The sequence below is a fragment of the Triturus cristatus genome, chromosome 9 (genome assembly GCF_964204655.1).
Source record: "Triturus cristatus chromosome 9, aTriCri1.1, whole genome shotgun sequence".
NCBI lineage: Eukaryota > Metazoa > Chordata > Amphibia > Caudata > Salamandridae > Triturus > Triturus cristatus.
The window spans coordinates 323,810,145-323,828,768 of NC_140592.1; the positions used below are offsets into that span (position 1 = coordinate 323,810,145).

The window sequence follows — 18,624 nt, forward strand, 5'->3', positions numbered from 1 at the left end:
GGCAGATGACCAAATCAGATTATTAATTGAAAAGCCAGATAAATATTCCAAAATCAGGAACACAGGTTAGGCGAATAATTTATAGGATCTGGGACTAATGTGGAAGGAATATGGGCCAGATGTACGAAAGGATTTAGCATTTCTAAACGGACTACATCGCAATTTCGGTCCGTTAAGAAATGCTAAATTGCATCTCCATAAGGAAGAAGGCAGGTAGGGAATCGCACATGTAGAAAGCATTTCCTAAATGGGCATTTAGGAAATGCTATTACCATTGACTCCAGGTCGATCGTAACCATGTGCAATATGAAAAATAAGCACCCCAAAATGCTTTTTTAAAAGCGCACATTGCTCCTAGGGCATTTGTGCACTTTACGTGTGCACCACTTTCTTGGGGGATGCATCATAGAGGGCTTTAGCCCCATAGGCACCCATGGTTTTGCATTTTTTAATCTGTGATTTCCCATTCGTACCTATGGTGACTCCTCCTCTGGTCGTAGATGAGCATGGTGACCAACTCAACTGTTAATTTTTTTCCCGGCTAATGACATTATGTACAGAGTAGTGGGTACGGAAGAAATAGTGACCATGCAAGTAAAAAGGAATCATTTTAAAGTGGAATATATCTGCAAAACCCACTGGCTTCCGGGGATGAAGCTGGGTGCATGCAAATCTACAGAACTTCATGCAACAAAAAGATTCTTACAGGGTAACGTATTTAGTTTGTCGCATGTTTGGCTGTAGGTACACATGCTCAGCATAGACTATAAAGCTGAACTCCCCTAAGTGGTGGCTAGCCAGTGGATGGTGCACAGGTCTAATTTCTCAGGAAAGCCATAGTCGCGCCTTGTTTGTGGGTGGAGAGTGGCCTGGGTAAGGAAGACAGTCAATCCAGGGGGCAATACAGCACTGGTGCTGCTTGATCTCTCCACCACATTCAATACTGTCGACCATAAAACTCTTCTGGAATGCCTTGGCGGAAATGGCATAAAATGGAAAGCTCTGGCCTTACTTGGGTCATTTCTGTCTGTCTGATCGAGAACAGTTTGTTGCTCTCTCCGAGTTCAAATCACTCAGTTTTACACTGCCTTGTGGGGTTACCCAGGGCTTGTCATTGAGCCCTACCCTTTTTAATATTTACGTTGCCCCTTTGGCTCAGTTGATTCGATCTTTGGGTTTCTCAGCAATCTCCTATGCCGACTATACCCAAATTATTGTCTCCGTGACAAGTACCCCTTCTGACACAGCCTCACAGTTTCATACTAGTCTTCGTCAAGTCGGACAGTGGATGACCGCTGTTTAAAATTTAATTCCAATAAAACAGAGGTACTATTTTTTATTAAGCTAAGGACAATGTCTAACAAAACTACAGATTGTACAAAATGATGCAGGGTGTATTTTGCTGGACATTCCTAAGCATAAATCCGCCACTGCTGCACTAAGACAATTATATTGGCTCCCAGTAAAAAGACGCATTGGGTTCAAAGCTCTCTGCCTAGCATTTAAAGCAGTACATGATATAGGACCCATCTTTTTCAAACCAAAGTAACAACCAAATGTTCCCACCCGACAGCTACACTCTGCCCATACCCACAATCTGGTGATCCCCAGATTTAGGAAAAGTAACTAGGGAGGCAGAAGCTTTCTGGTGGGCACCACCAGACTCCGGAACTCTCTTCCCCTTAGCCTTAAAAGGTGAAACTCAACTGTTAGCTTTCAGGAAAGCTTTAAATCTTAAACTGTTAAAATGTTTAACTTCTGATTTATCTGGTTAGGTTTCATGGCATAGTTGCTTGACGAGCTTGCGCCTAGACACCTTCGGGTAATTGTTCGCGCTTTATAAATCCTTTTTTCATTTCATTTCAGTGATATTTTAGCTTTGCATAGCAAGTCTGAATGCCTTTGATGATCCACTTGGTAATCCTTGCCTGTTAAATGGCGTGCCCTTTATGAAGTTGAGAGAAAAATACAAATAACTGTAGAGTTTTGCAAAAATGATTCGTTTCGGTCTACATAGTACAAACGAGCACACTTAACATCAAGAATATGGACTGCTCTTTCAGCTAGAAAGTCAGGTCATGAAAAAGACTGAGAGCTCAATAGAGTAAGGGGGAAAGGGGAGACTACCTTGGGCAAAAACTTAGGAATGGTTCAAAGAATCACCTTATCTTTGTAGACTTCGAAAAAAGGTCCCTCAAGTGTGAGGGCCTGCAATTCACTGATGCTATATGAATGCTGTGAGAAATGCAACCTTCCAAAACAGAAACTGCAGAGGACATGTAGCGGCTCGAAAAGGGGCGCCATCAGTCTAGTGAGAATGTCAGGGTTCCAGACTGGGGCAGGGCGCACCCTTGGTTATTTTACACGCCTAATGGCCCTCCATGACTGCTTTGATTACAGGAATTTTAAGAGGGAAAAACGCTCCTGATTCAGCATACATGCAGCAATAACTGCTAGGGGTAGGCTGATTGATGTGTAAGCCAACCCGTACCTTTGTAGGTGTAGGAGGTAGCAACGTTTGTCCTGCACTGTAGGTGTGAGTGGAGTGCTGTTGTTTGGGGTACAGTAGTAAACAAAATACTTCCACTTAGCACTGTAGCAAGTGAGTGTGCTGGGCCTACGGGCCTCTCCGAGTAGGTCCATGCATTCCTACGGCAATCATAAGTAACCAAGCTCTAGGACCTCAGGAGCCAAATTGCTAGGTTTGGCTGCCTGGGGTCTGGCTGCCTAACCTTGCTGTGGTCTTGAGTGACACGGTCCGGCCTGTTGGGAAGCATCTTGTGATGGACAATGGACAACTAGAGCATATTTGAGGACCATGGTTGTCTGGCCACCCTGGAGCCACCAGGATGAGGGTGAAGGATGTTTGCCTCAACTTCCTGACAAAAAGGTCTATGTCTGAGGTGCCTCACCTGAGAAAGTAAGGGGGCAGGACTTGTGGGTGGAGTTCCCACCAGTGAACTTGGGTCCTGCTGAGCAGATCTGGAAAATCATTGTCCACTTCCGGAAGGTACTGAGGCAGGAGGTGAACCCGGTGATGTAGGGCCTAAGGCCAAATTTGTTACGCTACAGCCAACAGAAGAGATGTGTGTGTCTATTTGGTTCTGAAGAACATGGTGGATCATGTTGTCTGTATGCACCAGGACTAACATGCCTTGAATCTGATAGGAGAAACGTTTTGAGTGCTAGATGAATGACTAGCAGCTCAATTGGCTGATCATGAAACATCTCAGATGAAGTGGCCACAGATATTGGACTGCTATGTCAATGAGGTGAGCACCCCCCCAGCTAGCTAGAGAGGAGTCCATTTCTGGTGATGGTCATCCGCAGAACTCAAGGGCATGCCCTGCAAAATGTTTTTGTTGTTATGCCACCGCAAGGAGCGATGGGTGTTGGCCCTTACCAACATTAGATCCTCCAACTGACCACCTGCTTGTAGCCAATGGCTCGAGAAACATTCCTGAAGTGGGCATGTATGAAGCCTGGCGTGGGGTACTATGGCGATGCAGGAGGCCATCATTCCCAGCAAGCGCATAATGGTGCAAAGTGAGAGCTGACTGAATGGCTGAAAAAGAGGAAGACACTTTAGGAATGCCTGCACTCTTTGAGGAGCAGGGAAAGCTTTGCCCAAGACAGGGATGAGGATTGCCCCTAGTAAGGACTGGACTTGAAATGGTGCTAAGTGCAATTTTGTGGCATTCTTTGTGAACCCTTGGCTGTGTAGGAGGGAGACCGTAGCCTGGGTGTGAGCCATGCATTCTTATCTGTAGGCGCTCTTGATTAGCTAGTCACCTAGGTAAGGGATTACGTGAATTTCCCAATCATTAAATGAGTGGCTACTACAGCTAAGCATTTGGAGAAGACCCTTGGGGCCTTGGTGACTATGAAGGGTAGCATTGTGAATTAGCAGTGTTGACCAGTTACCATTAAGTGGAGGGAGCGCAGATGAGATGGATGAACCAGGATATGAAAGTAGGAGTCCTTCAGGTCGAGGGTGGCCATGAAGTTGCCTTGATGCAGAAGGGGGATGACATCATGTAGTGTGACCATGTGGAAGTGTTCTGACCAGAATTATCTGTTGGGTTGAGGAAATATTCAGAGTAGACTCCTTTGCTCTGGTGGTGGAGAGGCACTGTCTCTATGGCTCCTTTGGACAGGAGCACCTGAACCTCCTCGTGTAGCAGCGTAAGGCGTTCTTGACTGAGGGTGTGGATTCAAGGGGGAATGTTTGGTGGGCTGTGACGAGCTCCAGGCAGTAGCTACGCTTGATAACAGACAAGACCCTCTGGTCCTTGGTGACCTCTAGAGGGTAGGAGGGGCTGGGGGAAGAAATCCCTGAAGTATCCCCCTTACAGGTGTTGTGTGATTGGTGGGGGATGTGGGGCCAGTCAGTTCCTGGAGGCAAAGGCTCCCTTACTGGGGGTGCCTCTGACCTTAGAGCTATTCTCTGTACAGGAGCCTCATGTAAAACCCCTGCCATCCTGCGGATGATAGTCCTTCTGCTGCCTGTGGCAGGACTGGATAGGTTCCGGGGAAGTGGTTTTTGAGCCCCCTCTGGACTGTTACCTCCGAAAGGAGCCCGTGCCAGAAAGGACCTGCAAGTCGCTCATCGCTTTGGCAGTTTTCGTGTCTTTCTTGATTTTCTTAAGCGGTGCCGCAGAATGACCACGGTGTTCAATCCCCTTGTGGCAGTAGCAGCCGCTTTCAAAGCACACCTAATGGCGGCATTGGAGTTGGCCTTGCCTTCCTTAACCCCCCCCATTTTAGGATACTGGTCAGGGAGGTGCTGCAAGAGCCCTTCCATTACCTCACAGTGGGCTGTTCATACCAGGAGAAGAGGCCTACAGAGTTGGCGAAGTGCCAGTGCATGACCAGACCCAACGCAACTCTTTCCCGCAGCATCAATCCGCTTGCTTTCCTTGTCAGGAGGTGGAGCATCGTACATGGCCTGGGCTGCTGCTCCCTTCCTAGGGGTGGTGACTACTAGGGAGTCAGGTGGGACATGAAGTATGATGTAGTAAAGCGGGTCAGATAGGAATAGTTTGTATTTCTTCTCCAAGTGTGGTGTATCCACAGGATTTGACCGGCTCCTTAAATATCTTGGGGGAAGGTTTAATCATCCCCTTGAGTATCAGGAGGCACTTATAGAATGTACCGTCTTGGAGAGTGTCTCCACCAGTAAGCCATCTTCTTCAGGGGTTGCATACATGTCCACCTTATGACAAGGGGCCCAGTGTTGGATAATGCTGTGGTTCGCCATGGTGTCATCTGGGGGTGGGGGTGGGGGGGGGGATGTTAGGGGTTGGCCCTGCCAGGGATGTGGTCCAAGTCAGAATCTTTCGGAGGGGGGGGTCCACATCGTAATCCTCCTAGGGATCTCCTGAAGCACCAGGGTATACCCGGGCAAAGCCCTCAGCTGGAGAATAAGGGCTTGGTCTGTCGGTGTTGGAGTAAGACTCCAGGGACCCCTAAGGAGAAGGCGTAGGAGGTGAGAGGAGGTGGTGGAAGTGAAGGTGAAGGTGTTGGTTGACTCAGAACAGAAGGTTTGACCGTGGGCCTCTGGGGGGGGGGGGGCGTCACAGAAGATTCCGATGGATGGGTTTCCTCTAAGGCAAGTTTGCACTTTTTCGTCAGAACCATGTCTGAGGTGTTACCCAACATTGTAAAACTTACCAGTTTTGCTACTTGTTAGACTACCAATGCACCTGGGATGAACGGAGTACACACTGCATAATAGATGCAGCTCTCATGTTTTTCTCAGATGGCTTCTTTTTGTCTTGATTTAAGGTCAAGCATAAGAGGATCTGATTATTAAATAGGAAAGAGGCCATGCTGCTGACTGGCAAAAGATGATGGGGAAGATGACCATTTCTGGCGTAGTGCCTGGTTCAAGGGTTAAATTGTGACCAAAATTATGATTTACATTGAGGTACACAAAATGCATTTATTTGAGCGGAGTCTGTAATAATGATCAAGGCTAAAGTCAGTTCTCCCTTCTTCCTTTTGCAGCCAAAGATGCAAGTGTTTGCTAGCAAGAGCCACCACAGATGCTACAAAATTTGCTTTTGGACTGTAGTCGTGAGAAAAACCAAGCTAATGCAAGGAACATATAACATATTATATAAAATCCTTAAGCTCTATGACTAATTTAGTTGGTCTGTTCCTACTTCTCTGCCCTCAACATGTAGAACATTTAACACCAGAAGCCTGAGTCACAGGCGTACTGAAATAAAACCAGAAACAGATGAACAAGAATAATTTAATCTCTATTTGTCAATATTCGATTCATACAAACAGGAGGAAAAAGAGCAGCACACATGAGGTTTATGGAAAGAACTGCACTAAACGCCCATTGGAGTCATGGAAGAAAGGTACCTTTAAATACATTTTGGATAAAGCATTAAGTGGTGGTACTAATTATCCCATGAATTTAAGGAACCAGATTAAAAAAGCAGAGCTCTGAAGGAAGTAGAATTTTTATTTGGCATAAGTAGAGTGTTCCTAGGCTAGGTCAGGACTGCAAATGCTGTAGGGTCCAGAGGGCAATGTTCATAAAGCAATCCGACTCCGCATCCACTTTATCGAGGGAGTGGCCATTCCCTGGGTACCACAGAACCCTAAGGAAGATTTTAAAAAACATACATGAGCACAGGCCTTCTTAAGAGGACACTTGACACGAGCATGCCATTTAATCATGCCATAACACCAAAATGAGTGAAATCATGCATTTTTTTTCATCACTCTTTTTATTGATTTTTAAAGAAATAAACAAAGGTGGCATATCAGATGCACATATCTTACGTTTTCAGAATACACAAACATTAAATTTGTAACACTTTATATAGTCATCACATACTTTCTCTCTTCTTATCCTCTGGGTTGACCTTGTCTATATATAAATTCAGGATAATCCACGAAAAAGAAATGTTGGGTGCAAAAACTACTTTCATAAGGCATTATGAATTCCTGCATTTTCCTTTGACTGTGAAGAACTTTATCAGAATCGGACTGAACCATTTACTCTGTTAGGGACCACAGGGGCCTGAATGGACTTAAAATGTGATAAAAAAAAAAAGAGTTTGTATGATCATTTGCAGTGAATCACTGGATCATTTGTTATTTCACACGAGAGCAATATTGTGGAGGCAGCTTTTTAAATACACCTAATTTTAAATAGATTTGATTGGAGCAGGGACAATGTGAGTACTTTCTACACTTTAAGTATTTTCAAAAATAATGTTTGTTCATTTTATGAAACTGGTCGATATCTATTAATTTGATTAACAATATGAAGTTTGAATGTGCTGTTTTTTAAAACCTGAAAATAATCTTTAAAAAGCTAAAAATTATTCCTACATTGTTTTAAAAAAAAGTAAAACGTTGGTCCACTGCCAACTTTTGTCGGGAGCACAGCAATAACAGGAACTTACCTTTAAGATCATACTTGAGTGCTGCAAAACTGTTCCATACAAGACTCTTGGAATAACCTGCTAATGCCAGGTATATAGCCTTCTCGGGTGGCTTCCATGGGGGGGGAAAGGGGGTCATGCAGAAGGCATTGACGGCCAAAAATAGTGAATTTGCACATGGGCTACGTATGCATAGGTATTATCCCATCAGTTTCTTAGAAGTCAAGCGTTTACATTCACTCCCCCAAATTCAAGTTTTCCAGCCGGCGTCACGGAGACAGTAGTCTCAATCGTTGCACTAGTCTTTTCTGTAGGCTGAACAACTGGGCAGCAGTGCTTCTTGCTGCGCGTAACTCTGACTGTTGTACAAGCCACACACTGAGTAACAGTCGGCATGACTACATAATCGGTCTAGGGGGTACTCGTGTTCTATACTCAGTCTAGGAGTTAAGATTAGTGAAAATTTATAAGTAAATAAAAAACTCATGTTCCACGAATCAATTGCAACCTTAAAATCCGGGGTCCACATATACACCATTCCTCAATAAAACAGGGATGACCGAGTTGGCATAACAACAATGCATGTAATGAAAGAAGTTTGGAAGCTGGAGGCCAGCCGCAGTAAGCAATATATATTATGCACAATATTTTTATCTCTCCTCACCGGTATCCTGCAGCCTGAAGGGCAGCAGTGGCGGTTGGTGAAATAAGAAAGTGGTAGGGGCGTAAAGCTCCTTGGCTACTTGCATATATCTCTCAAAAATCCTACCTGATACGGGCCCCTAACCCATTTAATGTGAAAAAGAGCTCACTCCCAAAAGAATTCTTCTGGAACTAAATTATTTAAAACGTGTTTGTGGAAAATACAATTCCGCTCTTAAGAGGCATTTGAATACGCTTCCTGCGTTGGAGATAGGCCAAGGTTTAGGACATTTTGTGTGACTTACTCATTCAACATAAGTCATCTACGACTGCAGCAACAATCACACAAGCAGTTATTTGCTGTTTGGTTGTTGCTCCAGTCACATACTTTAAAAGGAAAACATGCACATCTTTACATTATTCCAGTGGTGTAACAATAGCCCCCTCAGTGCGGGGCAGGGGCCCCAAGCTCCAGGGGGCCCCCTGGCCTGAGAGTTTCTAACTGGGTCCAGAGCTTTTGGGGGATGGGGGGGCATGTTCTTTGCAGGAGGGTTCCCTTAAGTTTTGGTACGCCACTGCATTATTCTATACGTATTACTTACATCTGTGCTGACATTTTTCCCATTTATGGCTGAAAAACAGCACGCAGCTGCACTTTAAGTTTCACGTTTCCACACCAATCCAACTTAGTTATAAAAACAGTTTTACATTATTTTTCAATCAATGTGTGTTCTCAACACAGATGGAAAAGGAAGACAGAAAGAAAAGCGAATGAGGTGTAAACCATCACCAGTACACGCTCTCTCCTCAATTCAGTTTTCCTACTAGGGAGGAGAAGGAGGGGGAACACTGCTTTCTTTCTCTCCTAACATATCTGGATGTTTATCTCTACCCGTCCCCCTCCTGCCCGCTGGTACCTGTGACCAAATGCATGCAGCTAAAGGAGAAAAAGCCTTTCTTTAAGGAACATAACGACCTGCAGCATGACAGGCAATGGCAAGGCCTCATTATATGATAGCGCGCATTCTTTGGAGTATACCAAAACCACCGGAAAAAATGCAAGCCTTTTCCACTTTTGAAGGAAAGCTAACTTAAATAGAAACACTCACTAATGGTTCGGCTGAGTGAGCTGATGAAGACGAGGAGGTCTTAATCTTCACAACGTGCTTTCGATCACTTCTCCAACTAATGAAACTGAAAGTCAGGCTCACAAGATTGTGGACTCCTCCTCCAGCCTTCCCATTAGCTTTGAAAAGCAAACCAGCAGTGGGTGAGAGTGGAGGAGGGGCAATCCACACTTTGCTGGTTACCACCCACTCCTTCATTGTCCTCATCGGCCTGCTCCACCGCCCATTACCTGAATGGAGTTCTGCTGACTCCACCTTGGGCCAGAGCCAAAAATGCCCAAATGCAAACAGATTTAGAACTGCTAAAACAGTTTATTGCCCAGCACTGTGATGTCATGCCCTGGCTTCTGCCTGCAGGGCGAAGCTTTCTTCGTTCCACACATGCTCAGGCCTTTCCTGTTCTAACACCAATCCCATACCAAAGATTTTTTTTTTAAATAAATGAATCAAAGCAGTTTTATTTAACACAAGCTGCTTGAATTTCCTTCTCCTCCTTCCCATTGATAGTAGGGTAACGCCCCTTTTGCACTTGAACACCAGAACGTCCCTGAAGGGCATCCTTCAACCACGGCAAATGAGGTCTCTGGCACTAGACCATGCTGCTCTGGACAGACTATTTGAAAGCCTATGATTCCCTCGGGCAGTCGCCTTCCAGGGCAGTAGCAAATGGCACCCTAAACCGCTACTGCTCCTTACAACCAAGGGGCCTGCATCTGCTCAGCCCCCATGCAGACGGGTGAGCAGATGTGTTTAGTGCTCCAACATAATACTGCATGAAATATGAAGAGCCACATTCTTGGATCCAAAGCACCAAGTGCATATTTATAAAAGAAAGTCTAACTTCAGAACCTGTTACCTATTGTCTTAAGAGTCACGGTTGTCTTAGATGTCTCGTGGTTATCGAGTAAAGTTTCTACAAAACCCCTAACTTAGTTACTACATAGGATGGGAAGAAATAAAGAGAGCTTCACCTGCAAAGTGTCAAATACTGACCATAATTATGACACTTTTGTTTTCAACTGTCTAGTACTTGGCAGTTAGTGTTTACCGAAGGAGGTGTAAAAAAAACTTTAATTCTCACATTCTGCTGATTCTTCCAAGCTCTGTAGTAAAAAAAATAGCTACAAAGATGCCCAGCCTTGATTAGAGAGGGGACACAAATATGCACTCACTCATATCCTTAACATTTATGATTTGTTTACTGGCCTGAATTGTAAATCACCAGATTCATCGTACTGCCTTAATATCTCTGATGGTGACTATTACTGGCTTGCATTGGAAGTGGCCATCTGATACTGACCAAATCAACCCATAAGATTATCCATAAGGTGGACTAAAACCAATGCACATTTTAAGGTAAAAAACAAATCCAAAAATAAGTTTTGTATGCATAAGCAAGTTATAAAAAAAGTTAATACATTTCTTTATTCTCGGTTTACTTTCTCACATAATCTTGCTTTATGCCAGTATAGCTTTTGGTAGTGGTCATCCAAAAGGAAAGTTTACCTATTTGGGATATGAAAAAAATATAAAAATTTGGAGGGGATTCTTAAGCCTCTGCTTTTCTGGCAAGTGCATGTGCCCATATCCTCACTGCACCCTTCCCAAACCCCATAACATGTAAGCTCTGTAACCATCAGTGATTAGTTAAACAGGAAATGAACTCAATGCATGGTCCACTATTTTATTTCATCATGGCTTACCAACATTATTTTCCTGTGAAAGCTGCATGTTTCATACTATTAGCTATTTTATCAGTGGTTTACATTTTTTCATTCATACAGTTATGAATAAACTTTGTATCATATGGACCTTAACAGTAAGACAAAACCAAAAGCATTTTCATATAAAAATAAATAATACAAAAAATTAAATAGAGGGGAATTTGAGGAGAATAACGCTTACCGTACGGTCACACCCCTGGCCTTCAAAGCTCGGTAAAATTCAATGCCCTGTTTATTGGGTACTCGTCGGTCTTCTTCACCCAGCATTAACAAGACCGGTGTTTTCACCTTTGGAATGAAAGGGTACACAGAGGTGGTCTTAAACATATAGTTAATAAAACATACACTCCCTAGGCTGTGCAGGATCAGACCGCAATGAAGAATAAATAAAAAGGATACTTACCCTGTAAGCATCTGTTGGTAGCTTTTACTGCTCCACACTTGGATGGCAATGCGCATGGGCACAGACTCCATGTTAGACTGCTTTCCACACAGCGGGTTAGAGTAAGTCTGGAGCAGGGCCGGCTTTAGCACTCGTGGCGCCTGGTGAGACAATCTTTTTCAGCGCCTCCCCCACGACCCCCTTCTCAGATTTTCCCATTGCCTACCACCCGGCAAAAGGGCCCCTCATCTCTCCACAGCCCCTCTAGCATAAATTTAATTTGTTTTAACGCGCTGGTAAAGGCTGGCTTTTCTAATCCACTTGGCTTTCCACTTCAAGTACAGACCTGTTCTTTGCAGCAGGCATATGAACCCTCTGCGCTACTTCATGGTGTATCAAAACTCCAATCCCTCCCTCTAGCAGGAACATTAATCACAAGAGTTATCCTTACATTTGTATTGCGGCCTGAAATCTGAACGCACAAGGAACTCTGCATCAACTGCTTTTAAATCAGGAGTTATTGCTAAACACAGCGCCCCCAAGGTCAGCGCCCAGAGTGGTCGCACCGCCCTAAAGCTGGCCCTGGTATGAAGTCACAAGTGAACACTATATGGTGCACAATGTGGCATTGTAGAAGTAAGTTATATAATAAAAGCACAGATCTGCAAGTAGAGCTGCACACTTGATGGGAGGAAGGTAGGCGCATGCAAATCTACTACAGCACACACTAAGAACAGATTCTTACAGGTTAAGTAACATTTTATATGTTCGTAGTATGTGTTGCTGTAGATACACATGCTCTGCACAGACTGTAAAGCAGTCCCACCCTACAAGCGATGGCTAGCGCGCAGATGATGCAAATGTCTGATATAATGTCGTTAAGACTTTCTGATCAGCCATAGCCTGCTGGCAGGCTACGATGTCTACACAATACTGCTTAATAAAAGTGTGTGATGGCTGACTTTCATAAATCAGCCATCATGGTATTACCAAGGAAGGTTATAGTTGCTGCCTTCTTGAGTATAGAGTGCACCCTGGGGATAACAGGAAGGGCTCTGTTAGCTATAGGGTAGCAGGCCGGGATGGATGCACTTGACTAGCCATCTGGCAATACTGGCCTTGGAAATAGGCTGACCTTTGTGAGGTTTACGAAAGGCTACAAATAGCTGATGGGACCTGCAGAAAGTCCTGGTCCTCTTGATGTAATACATGACGGCACCTTAACATTGAGGGTGTGAAGGGCTCACTCAACTGCCAGGTCTGGTTGATGGAAAAAGACTGGCAGAGCTATCATTTGGTTGAGGTGGAATAGAAAAACTCTTTTGAGGGCAACTTCGGGTTGGTTCTGAAAACAACGCTGCCCTTGTGGTCTTTAATTAAAGATGTGAAAGGAACGTATAAGCCTGCAACTCACTGATGAATCAGAGAGGTGTTATGGCTACAAGGATAGCTACTTCCAGGAGAGGAACTGCCAGGGGCAAGAATACAAGGGCTCAAAGAGGGGCACCCATGTGTCTAGTTAGGAAAAACGTAAATTTACATACGAGGGCAGGCGGGTACTTTGGGATAAATTACCCTCTTCAGGCCCTTCAGGAAGACCTTGATTACTAGGATTCGAAAGAAGGAGCAATGTTCCCTATTTTGTTTGTGGCCATAGCTGCTAAATACAGCCGTATTGGAGTGTAGGCGAGATTTGACTTTTATAGATGAAGAGGATAGCAGATGAGGCCCTGGACACTGGGTTTAGGAGGGTCCAGGTGAATAGAGATTCAATAATCGATGAACCTCTTCCAGTTTGCGGCCTAGCAGGCCTGAATGGTAGGTTTCTTGATCACCACAGGATGTCCATGCATTCCTGTGGGAGGCATATGTAGCCAAACTCGAAGACTGCAGGTGCCAAATTGCTAGAATGAGCTGCCTGGGCAATGGATCTCTGATCTGGCCTTAGATGGATGTTAGAAGGTCCACCCTGTTGGGGAGCTTCTCGTAAGGGATGATGGACATCTCATGGACTTTTGAGCACTAGTCTGTCTGGAACATGTGGGGGTGAGAGCAAGAGATGTTTGCCGCATCTTCCGAACCAGGTATGTTAAGCATGGGAGAAGCTGAAAAACATGGGCACAGATCCCTGACCAGTTCATCCGTAGTGATTTGCTTATGGACTGTTGGTGTGGGTACCTGTAGGCGAAGTACACCTTGTGGGTGGAGCTCCCACTTATGGACTTGTTTATGTGTCCTGCTGGGCAAGTCTGCCAAGTCATTGTTCACTCCCGGAAGGTACTCTGCCAGAAGACGCATGCAGTGGCAGAGAACCCAATGCCGTCTCTTGAGCTATTGCTGAGGGTGGGGTAGAGTAGCTTCTAAAGGCAGTACATGGTGGTTATGTTGCCTATTTTGATCAGGTTTACTTTGCCCTGGATGACTTGAAGGAAGGCCTTGAGAACATGATGTTTGGCTACTAGCTTGAGGCAGTTGATGTACTGTAACTGAAGATGCAGGCCAACCTGCTGTGTTGTCATATAGTCAAGATGTGCCTCCCTGCCGACGAGAGGCGCCCATGTTAATGGTGACTTGTGGAATGGGGTCTAAGAAAGGCCTGCTGTGCAACAAGTTGTTGATGTTGCACGACTGCAGAAAGTGATGAGCACTGGTCCAATACTAGACCTTCTTATTGACCCTCTGCTTGTGTCCATAGAGCCCAGAGGCATTTATGCAATGAAAAGCTATTACAATGCAGGAGGCCATCATCCCTAGAAGGCACATGAAAGTTCTGACTGTGAGTTGATGGCCGGGCTGAAAAGGAGATAAGAGCTGCTGAAATGCCAACACCCTCTTCTAGCTAGGGTAAATGTAGCCTTTGACCACAGTTATGGTACCCCAGAAAGAGCTGAACATCGATGGGTTGTAGGTGAAACCCAGGCAATAAGGTAGGGAGATTGCATCTTGGGTGTGAGCTAGGCATTTTTGCTTGACTGCGCTCTTGATCAGCCTATCATTGAGGTAGGGGAAAACATAGACGCCCCCTCCTTAGATGGGTGGCTACCACTGCTTGGCACTTACTATTGGAGCGATGGTTACCCCAATGGGAAGCACTCTGAATTGGTAACGGTGGCCACTTGATACAAAGCAGAGGTACTGGCTGGTGGGCAGGATAGATGGGGAAGAAAAAATGGGTGTTCTTGAGATCTAGCGCCATCATGAAGTTGTCCTGTCAAAGCAAAGGGGTGACATCCTGCAGGGATGTCATATGGAAATGTTCTGACATGTGTATTGATGACTGAGGAGCCTGAAGACTAGATTGGCCTGCGGTAGTCATCCTTCTTGGGGGTGAGGATGTAGAGTAAATGCCTGTGCCCTAGTGCTAAGGGGGTGCTCATTTATGGAGGAGTACCTGGAACTCTTTATTTAGAAGTCTGGGATGTTCTCCGCTCTGCTGAGCATATGTGTGCAGGGTAGGATGGTGGCAGGGGTACTGCTCATACTCACTGACCTTTTTAAAAAAAGAAGAATATTTTTATTGGTTTTCAAACAAGTAGAAAGGTACAATATTATAATTGTGGAACTTCTTGGCACATAACCTCAGTTTGTAATCAAATAAGACCACTTGCATATATATTCAGATGGCAGTTCAAGGGCTAGTGGAGGCTCTCTCATGGATAACGCGATCTCTCTCAGTAATCGAAGCCTGCATCTGGACAGCGATCAAGGAAGGATTATATCCATACATGTCAGTAGTGTACCAAGAAGTAAATAAAAGAGAGAGAACTTGAATAACAATACCAGTTCCTCATAGTACTCACTGATCAGATGTGATTTCAACCAAGCGAGAGACAAAATCTTGCAATCTAACCAAGTCATCTGACTGGTGATTGGAGGGGGGAGGGTGGGCAAGTCAGTGCTTCGAGGTGGAGGCTCCTTTTTTGGAGCCTCCCCTCACTCGGCCTCTGTTTTTATTGCCCCTGTAAGCACCCAGAGTGTACCCTTTGCTCGCTTGCTGGTGGAAAGACTGCTGCTGTCTCTTGTATTAATGGGTGGAAACAGGGGAAGTGGCCTTGGAACCTCCCTCGAGGCTGCTGCCTCTGAAAAGAGCCTTTGGATGCTGTGGTTTTAAGGGTACCATCGATTTGGTGTTATCTGTGTCCCTCGTTATTTGCTCCAGCATCGCACACTCCTGGGGTCCAAATAGTTGTTCCCCATCAAAGGACAGGAAATGCTGTTGGACCTCCAGCTTAAACCCAATTGAGGGCGCAACGGATAGTGGTGTTGAAGATGGTCTTGCCCTGTGACATCATCTCCTCACCTCGCATACTGAACTCTTCAGAGAGATGTTTGATCAGCACCTGCATTTCTTCATACTGGACCTTATTGCTGTGGGAGAGTCCGCCTGAGCTGGCTGTGCGCCAGTGAGTAACTGCCCTTACTGCCACCCTCTTGCAGGGTGTTGCCTGTGACTTGAGCAGAAGCCCGCTTGTGAACGGTGGGCATGACCAGGGAGTTGTGAGGGACATGGCCCCTGATGTACACAGGGTCAATGGGGGAGGGTTTATGCTACCTCTATGCCCTTGGTGTCACTATCTTGTCCATAACAGAGTCTCTGAACGTCTGGTGGACTCGAGCATGCCCTTTCAAATTGACTGGAACTGCACAGTCTGCTCTAACTTGGACAATGCTCAATTGAAGACATGCATGTCCATCTTTTGCAAGGTAGCTGTCCGCTGGATAACCACGTGGAGATGCCATGACGGGAGATTGAACAAGGTCTAGATCTCCCGGGTAGCCAACATCATAGTCATCCCATCAGTCGTCTGTTGGCTATGCCTTGAAAGGTGTTTCATAGCGGTCGAAAATTCCGAAGGGACTGCCTAGGTCATATGAGGAGTGTGGAGAGCCCTCTGGTGACTGTGCTAGAGCAGTGGTAGTGGTGTACATGATGGTGGTGGGAAGGTAGAGCATAATGGGGTGGAGGGCTAATGCCCCAGTCTCTATGCTTCTTGGGTATCGAATGATTGTCTCCTCTTTCAAAGCAGCATCTGTGGGTTTATGTGGATGACGTTTGCCAAAATCTTCCCAGCAAAGCGATGAATAAAGTGACGCTTCTGCCTCTTATAGGGCTTGCAGTAAAGTAGGATCTGCTTTTATGGTTACCCCCACTTTTTGCCTGGTGCTTTGCTGTTTCTGATTAGGATCCTGCTAATCAGGACCCCAGTCTCTGTGCTTTCTCCCCTAAATTGGTTATGGTAAGTACTTGGGTACATCCCAGACTGGATACTGGTGTACCTTATAAGTCCCTAGTATATGGCACTGAGGTACCCAGGGCATAGGTGCACCAGGGGTTTCCCATGGGCGGAAGCATGTATTAGGCTACCCATGGGAAACCACTCAAACTGTAACTACAGGTCGCCATTTCAGCCTGTGTAAGCTGGTGCTAACACCACTTACGACAGATATAGCTTTCCCTATATCGATAGGTCACTGCACTTAAAACCAATAAGTGACCCCTAAAGCAGGCCTTTCAATCCTGAAGGAAGGGTGCTCGGTCCCAAGTGTGAGGGTGCCCCTGCATGAGCAGGACACCCCTACAACCTTCGGTGTCCATTCACCTGGGTTGTAGGTGCATCCGCCTTTACGATATATAGGGTGGCCATGCGTCATTACGTGATGACGAACCCTGTCATGTTTGGTATCAAACATGTTGGAATCATACCCCCCACACCATGAACAGGGTGGGAGTTATGAAGGTGTGGGAGACATGATTCTATGCACTGTAAAGTTCCCCCGGGAGCCTCTGCGCTCCTGGTTCCTGTCGTCTAGACCCGGACAGCACAACATGGCTGCTGCTGACCAGAGACGTGATTCTGCCCTCCTGCTGCTGAAGCAGGGAAAGGCAAAACAATAGGAATCCTGTCACATGGAGGTATGACCACCTCCCAGACAGGGTTTTGTGTGTTGGGGCTGGGTGGGAGTGCTTGCCAGCGCCACTCAGTCTGCTTGAGGGGCACATTTGGTGCCCTCCTTGCCTAGTCCAGTTCAAACCAGCTCAGGGAGCCATTGGTTCCCTCTCTGGCGCAAAACTTGACAAAGGACATGGGAGTATCATCCCCTGGGAGGGAACCCTGAATTGTCCCAACCCTTTCCTTAAGGTACTTAAGGGCTTACCTGTAGGTGGGTTCCTAGATTCGTCGTGGGACAAGATACATTTCAAGACACCACTTCTTCTTCGACCATCTGGGCATTCTGGGCTACGCTGGACTTCGCTCTGGGCATCAAGACTGCATCTAGGAAGACTCCTGCTGCTCCTGGTCTCGTCGCCCTGGTCGTCTGCTGAAACCTCCATGCGTGTGCTCGATACAGGCACCTTCCAAGGCCTGTTGACACACAAAACACCGGAAGGAATCTCCCTTGAAGTGCAGGAGTCACTTCCATGCTCTTCAGGCACCACAACAAATCTGAACGGTCTGCTAATCCCTAGCCCCCACGGACTCCGAAAGGCTCAGCAACACAGGTGATGGTTCTTCACATCCCTCGAAGCCTGCTCTGTCCTCTCACCAATTTTGAGGCAGTATCTCTCGTTGGAGCTGCAGGAACTGAACCCCTGAGCACCTCGTCGACTTGCTGTTGCAAAGGCTTGTTGGCTTCCTTCCACCAAGATCTTCGGGCTGCAAGTGGCCCCACCTCAAACATCTCCAGTGACCAAGATCTTCGTCCTCACCGCATCGTGGGCCGGCATCTTTGTTGAGCTGCTTGAGGTCCTCTGGCGACTCCAGTGCCCCCAGCCTGTGGGTCCTCTTGAGGGTCTTCTTCGATTTCAACGGGCTAGCCTGATTGCTCGAGGCCTGCTCTGACTCCCCTGCTTGTGGTGAGTCACCTGGACCTTGCTGTTCCCGACACTGCACCTTCTTTACTTTCCACATTGTTTGCAGTTGCCAAGGCTTGTTGGTGCTCCCGACAGACACCGACCCCACAACTCTCGACATCTGACGTGGGACAGCTCATGATCTGCTCCTGGTCTTCCATAGCGTTAACTGGTTAGCACAGCTGCAACTCCAAGGTCATCGTCAGCTTTCATGCAACACCCGACTTCGGTGGGCATACGTCTTCCGGGCCTCTGGGTCACTTCCAAGTGACATAGACTCTGTCACCCCTGCTTGCAGGTACTTCTCATCTTGAATCCACCTTTGGGTTCCACCGGACACTTTCACATTCTACAGCAGTGGCACCTTCCTGAAGTCCATGTAAATAACAAAGACCCCCTGCAGAAACTTGAAATTCCTAGGGCACGGCAAATATGTAATCGAGGAAAATTCCCTAGGCAATGAAGGTCTCTAACAATCAGCAGACCA

The 18,624-nt window shown here is 46.1% G+C and overlaps 1 protein-coding gene across 2 annotated transcripts in view; it reads right to left on the reverse strand.

Moving 5' to 3' along the window:
• Positions 1–6,243: 6,243 nt before the first annotated feature.
• The window catches only part of LOC146797846 (acylamino-acid-releasing enzyme-like), a 286,819-nt gene continuing 274,438 nt past the window's right edge, over positions 6,244–18,624 (reverse strand). For both annotated transcript variants that reach the window (XM_085625045.1, XM_085625046.1), the window contains exons 22-23: positions 11,084–11,190; positions 6,244–6,617 (exon numbers count right to left, since the gene is read on the reverse strand). In XM_085625045.1, coding sequence (XP_085481171.1) covers positions 6,512–6,617; positions 11,084–11,190 — 213 coding nt within the window. In that variant the 3' untranslated portion in view covers positions 6,244–6,511. The remainder of the gene's footprint in view (positions 6,618–11,083; positions 11,191–18,624) is intronic.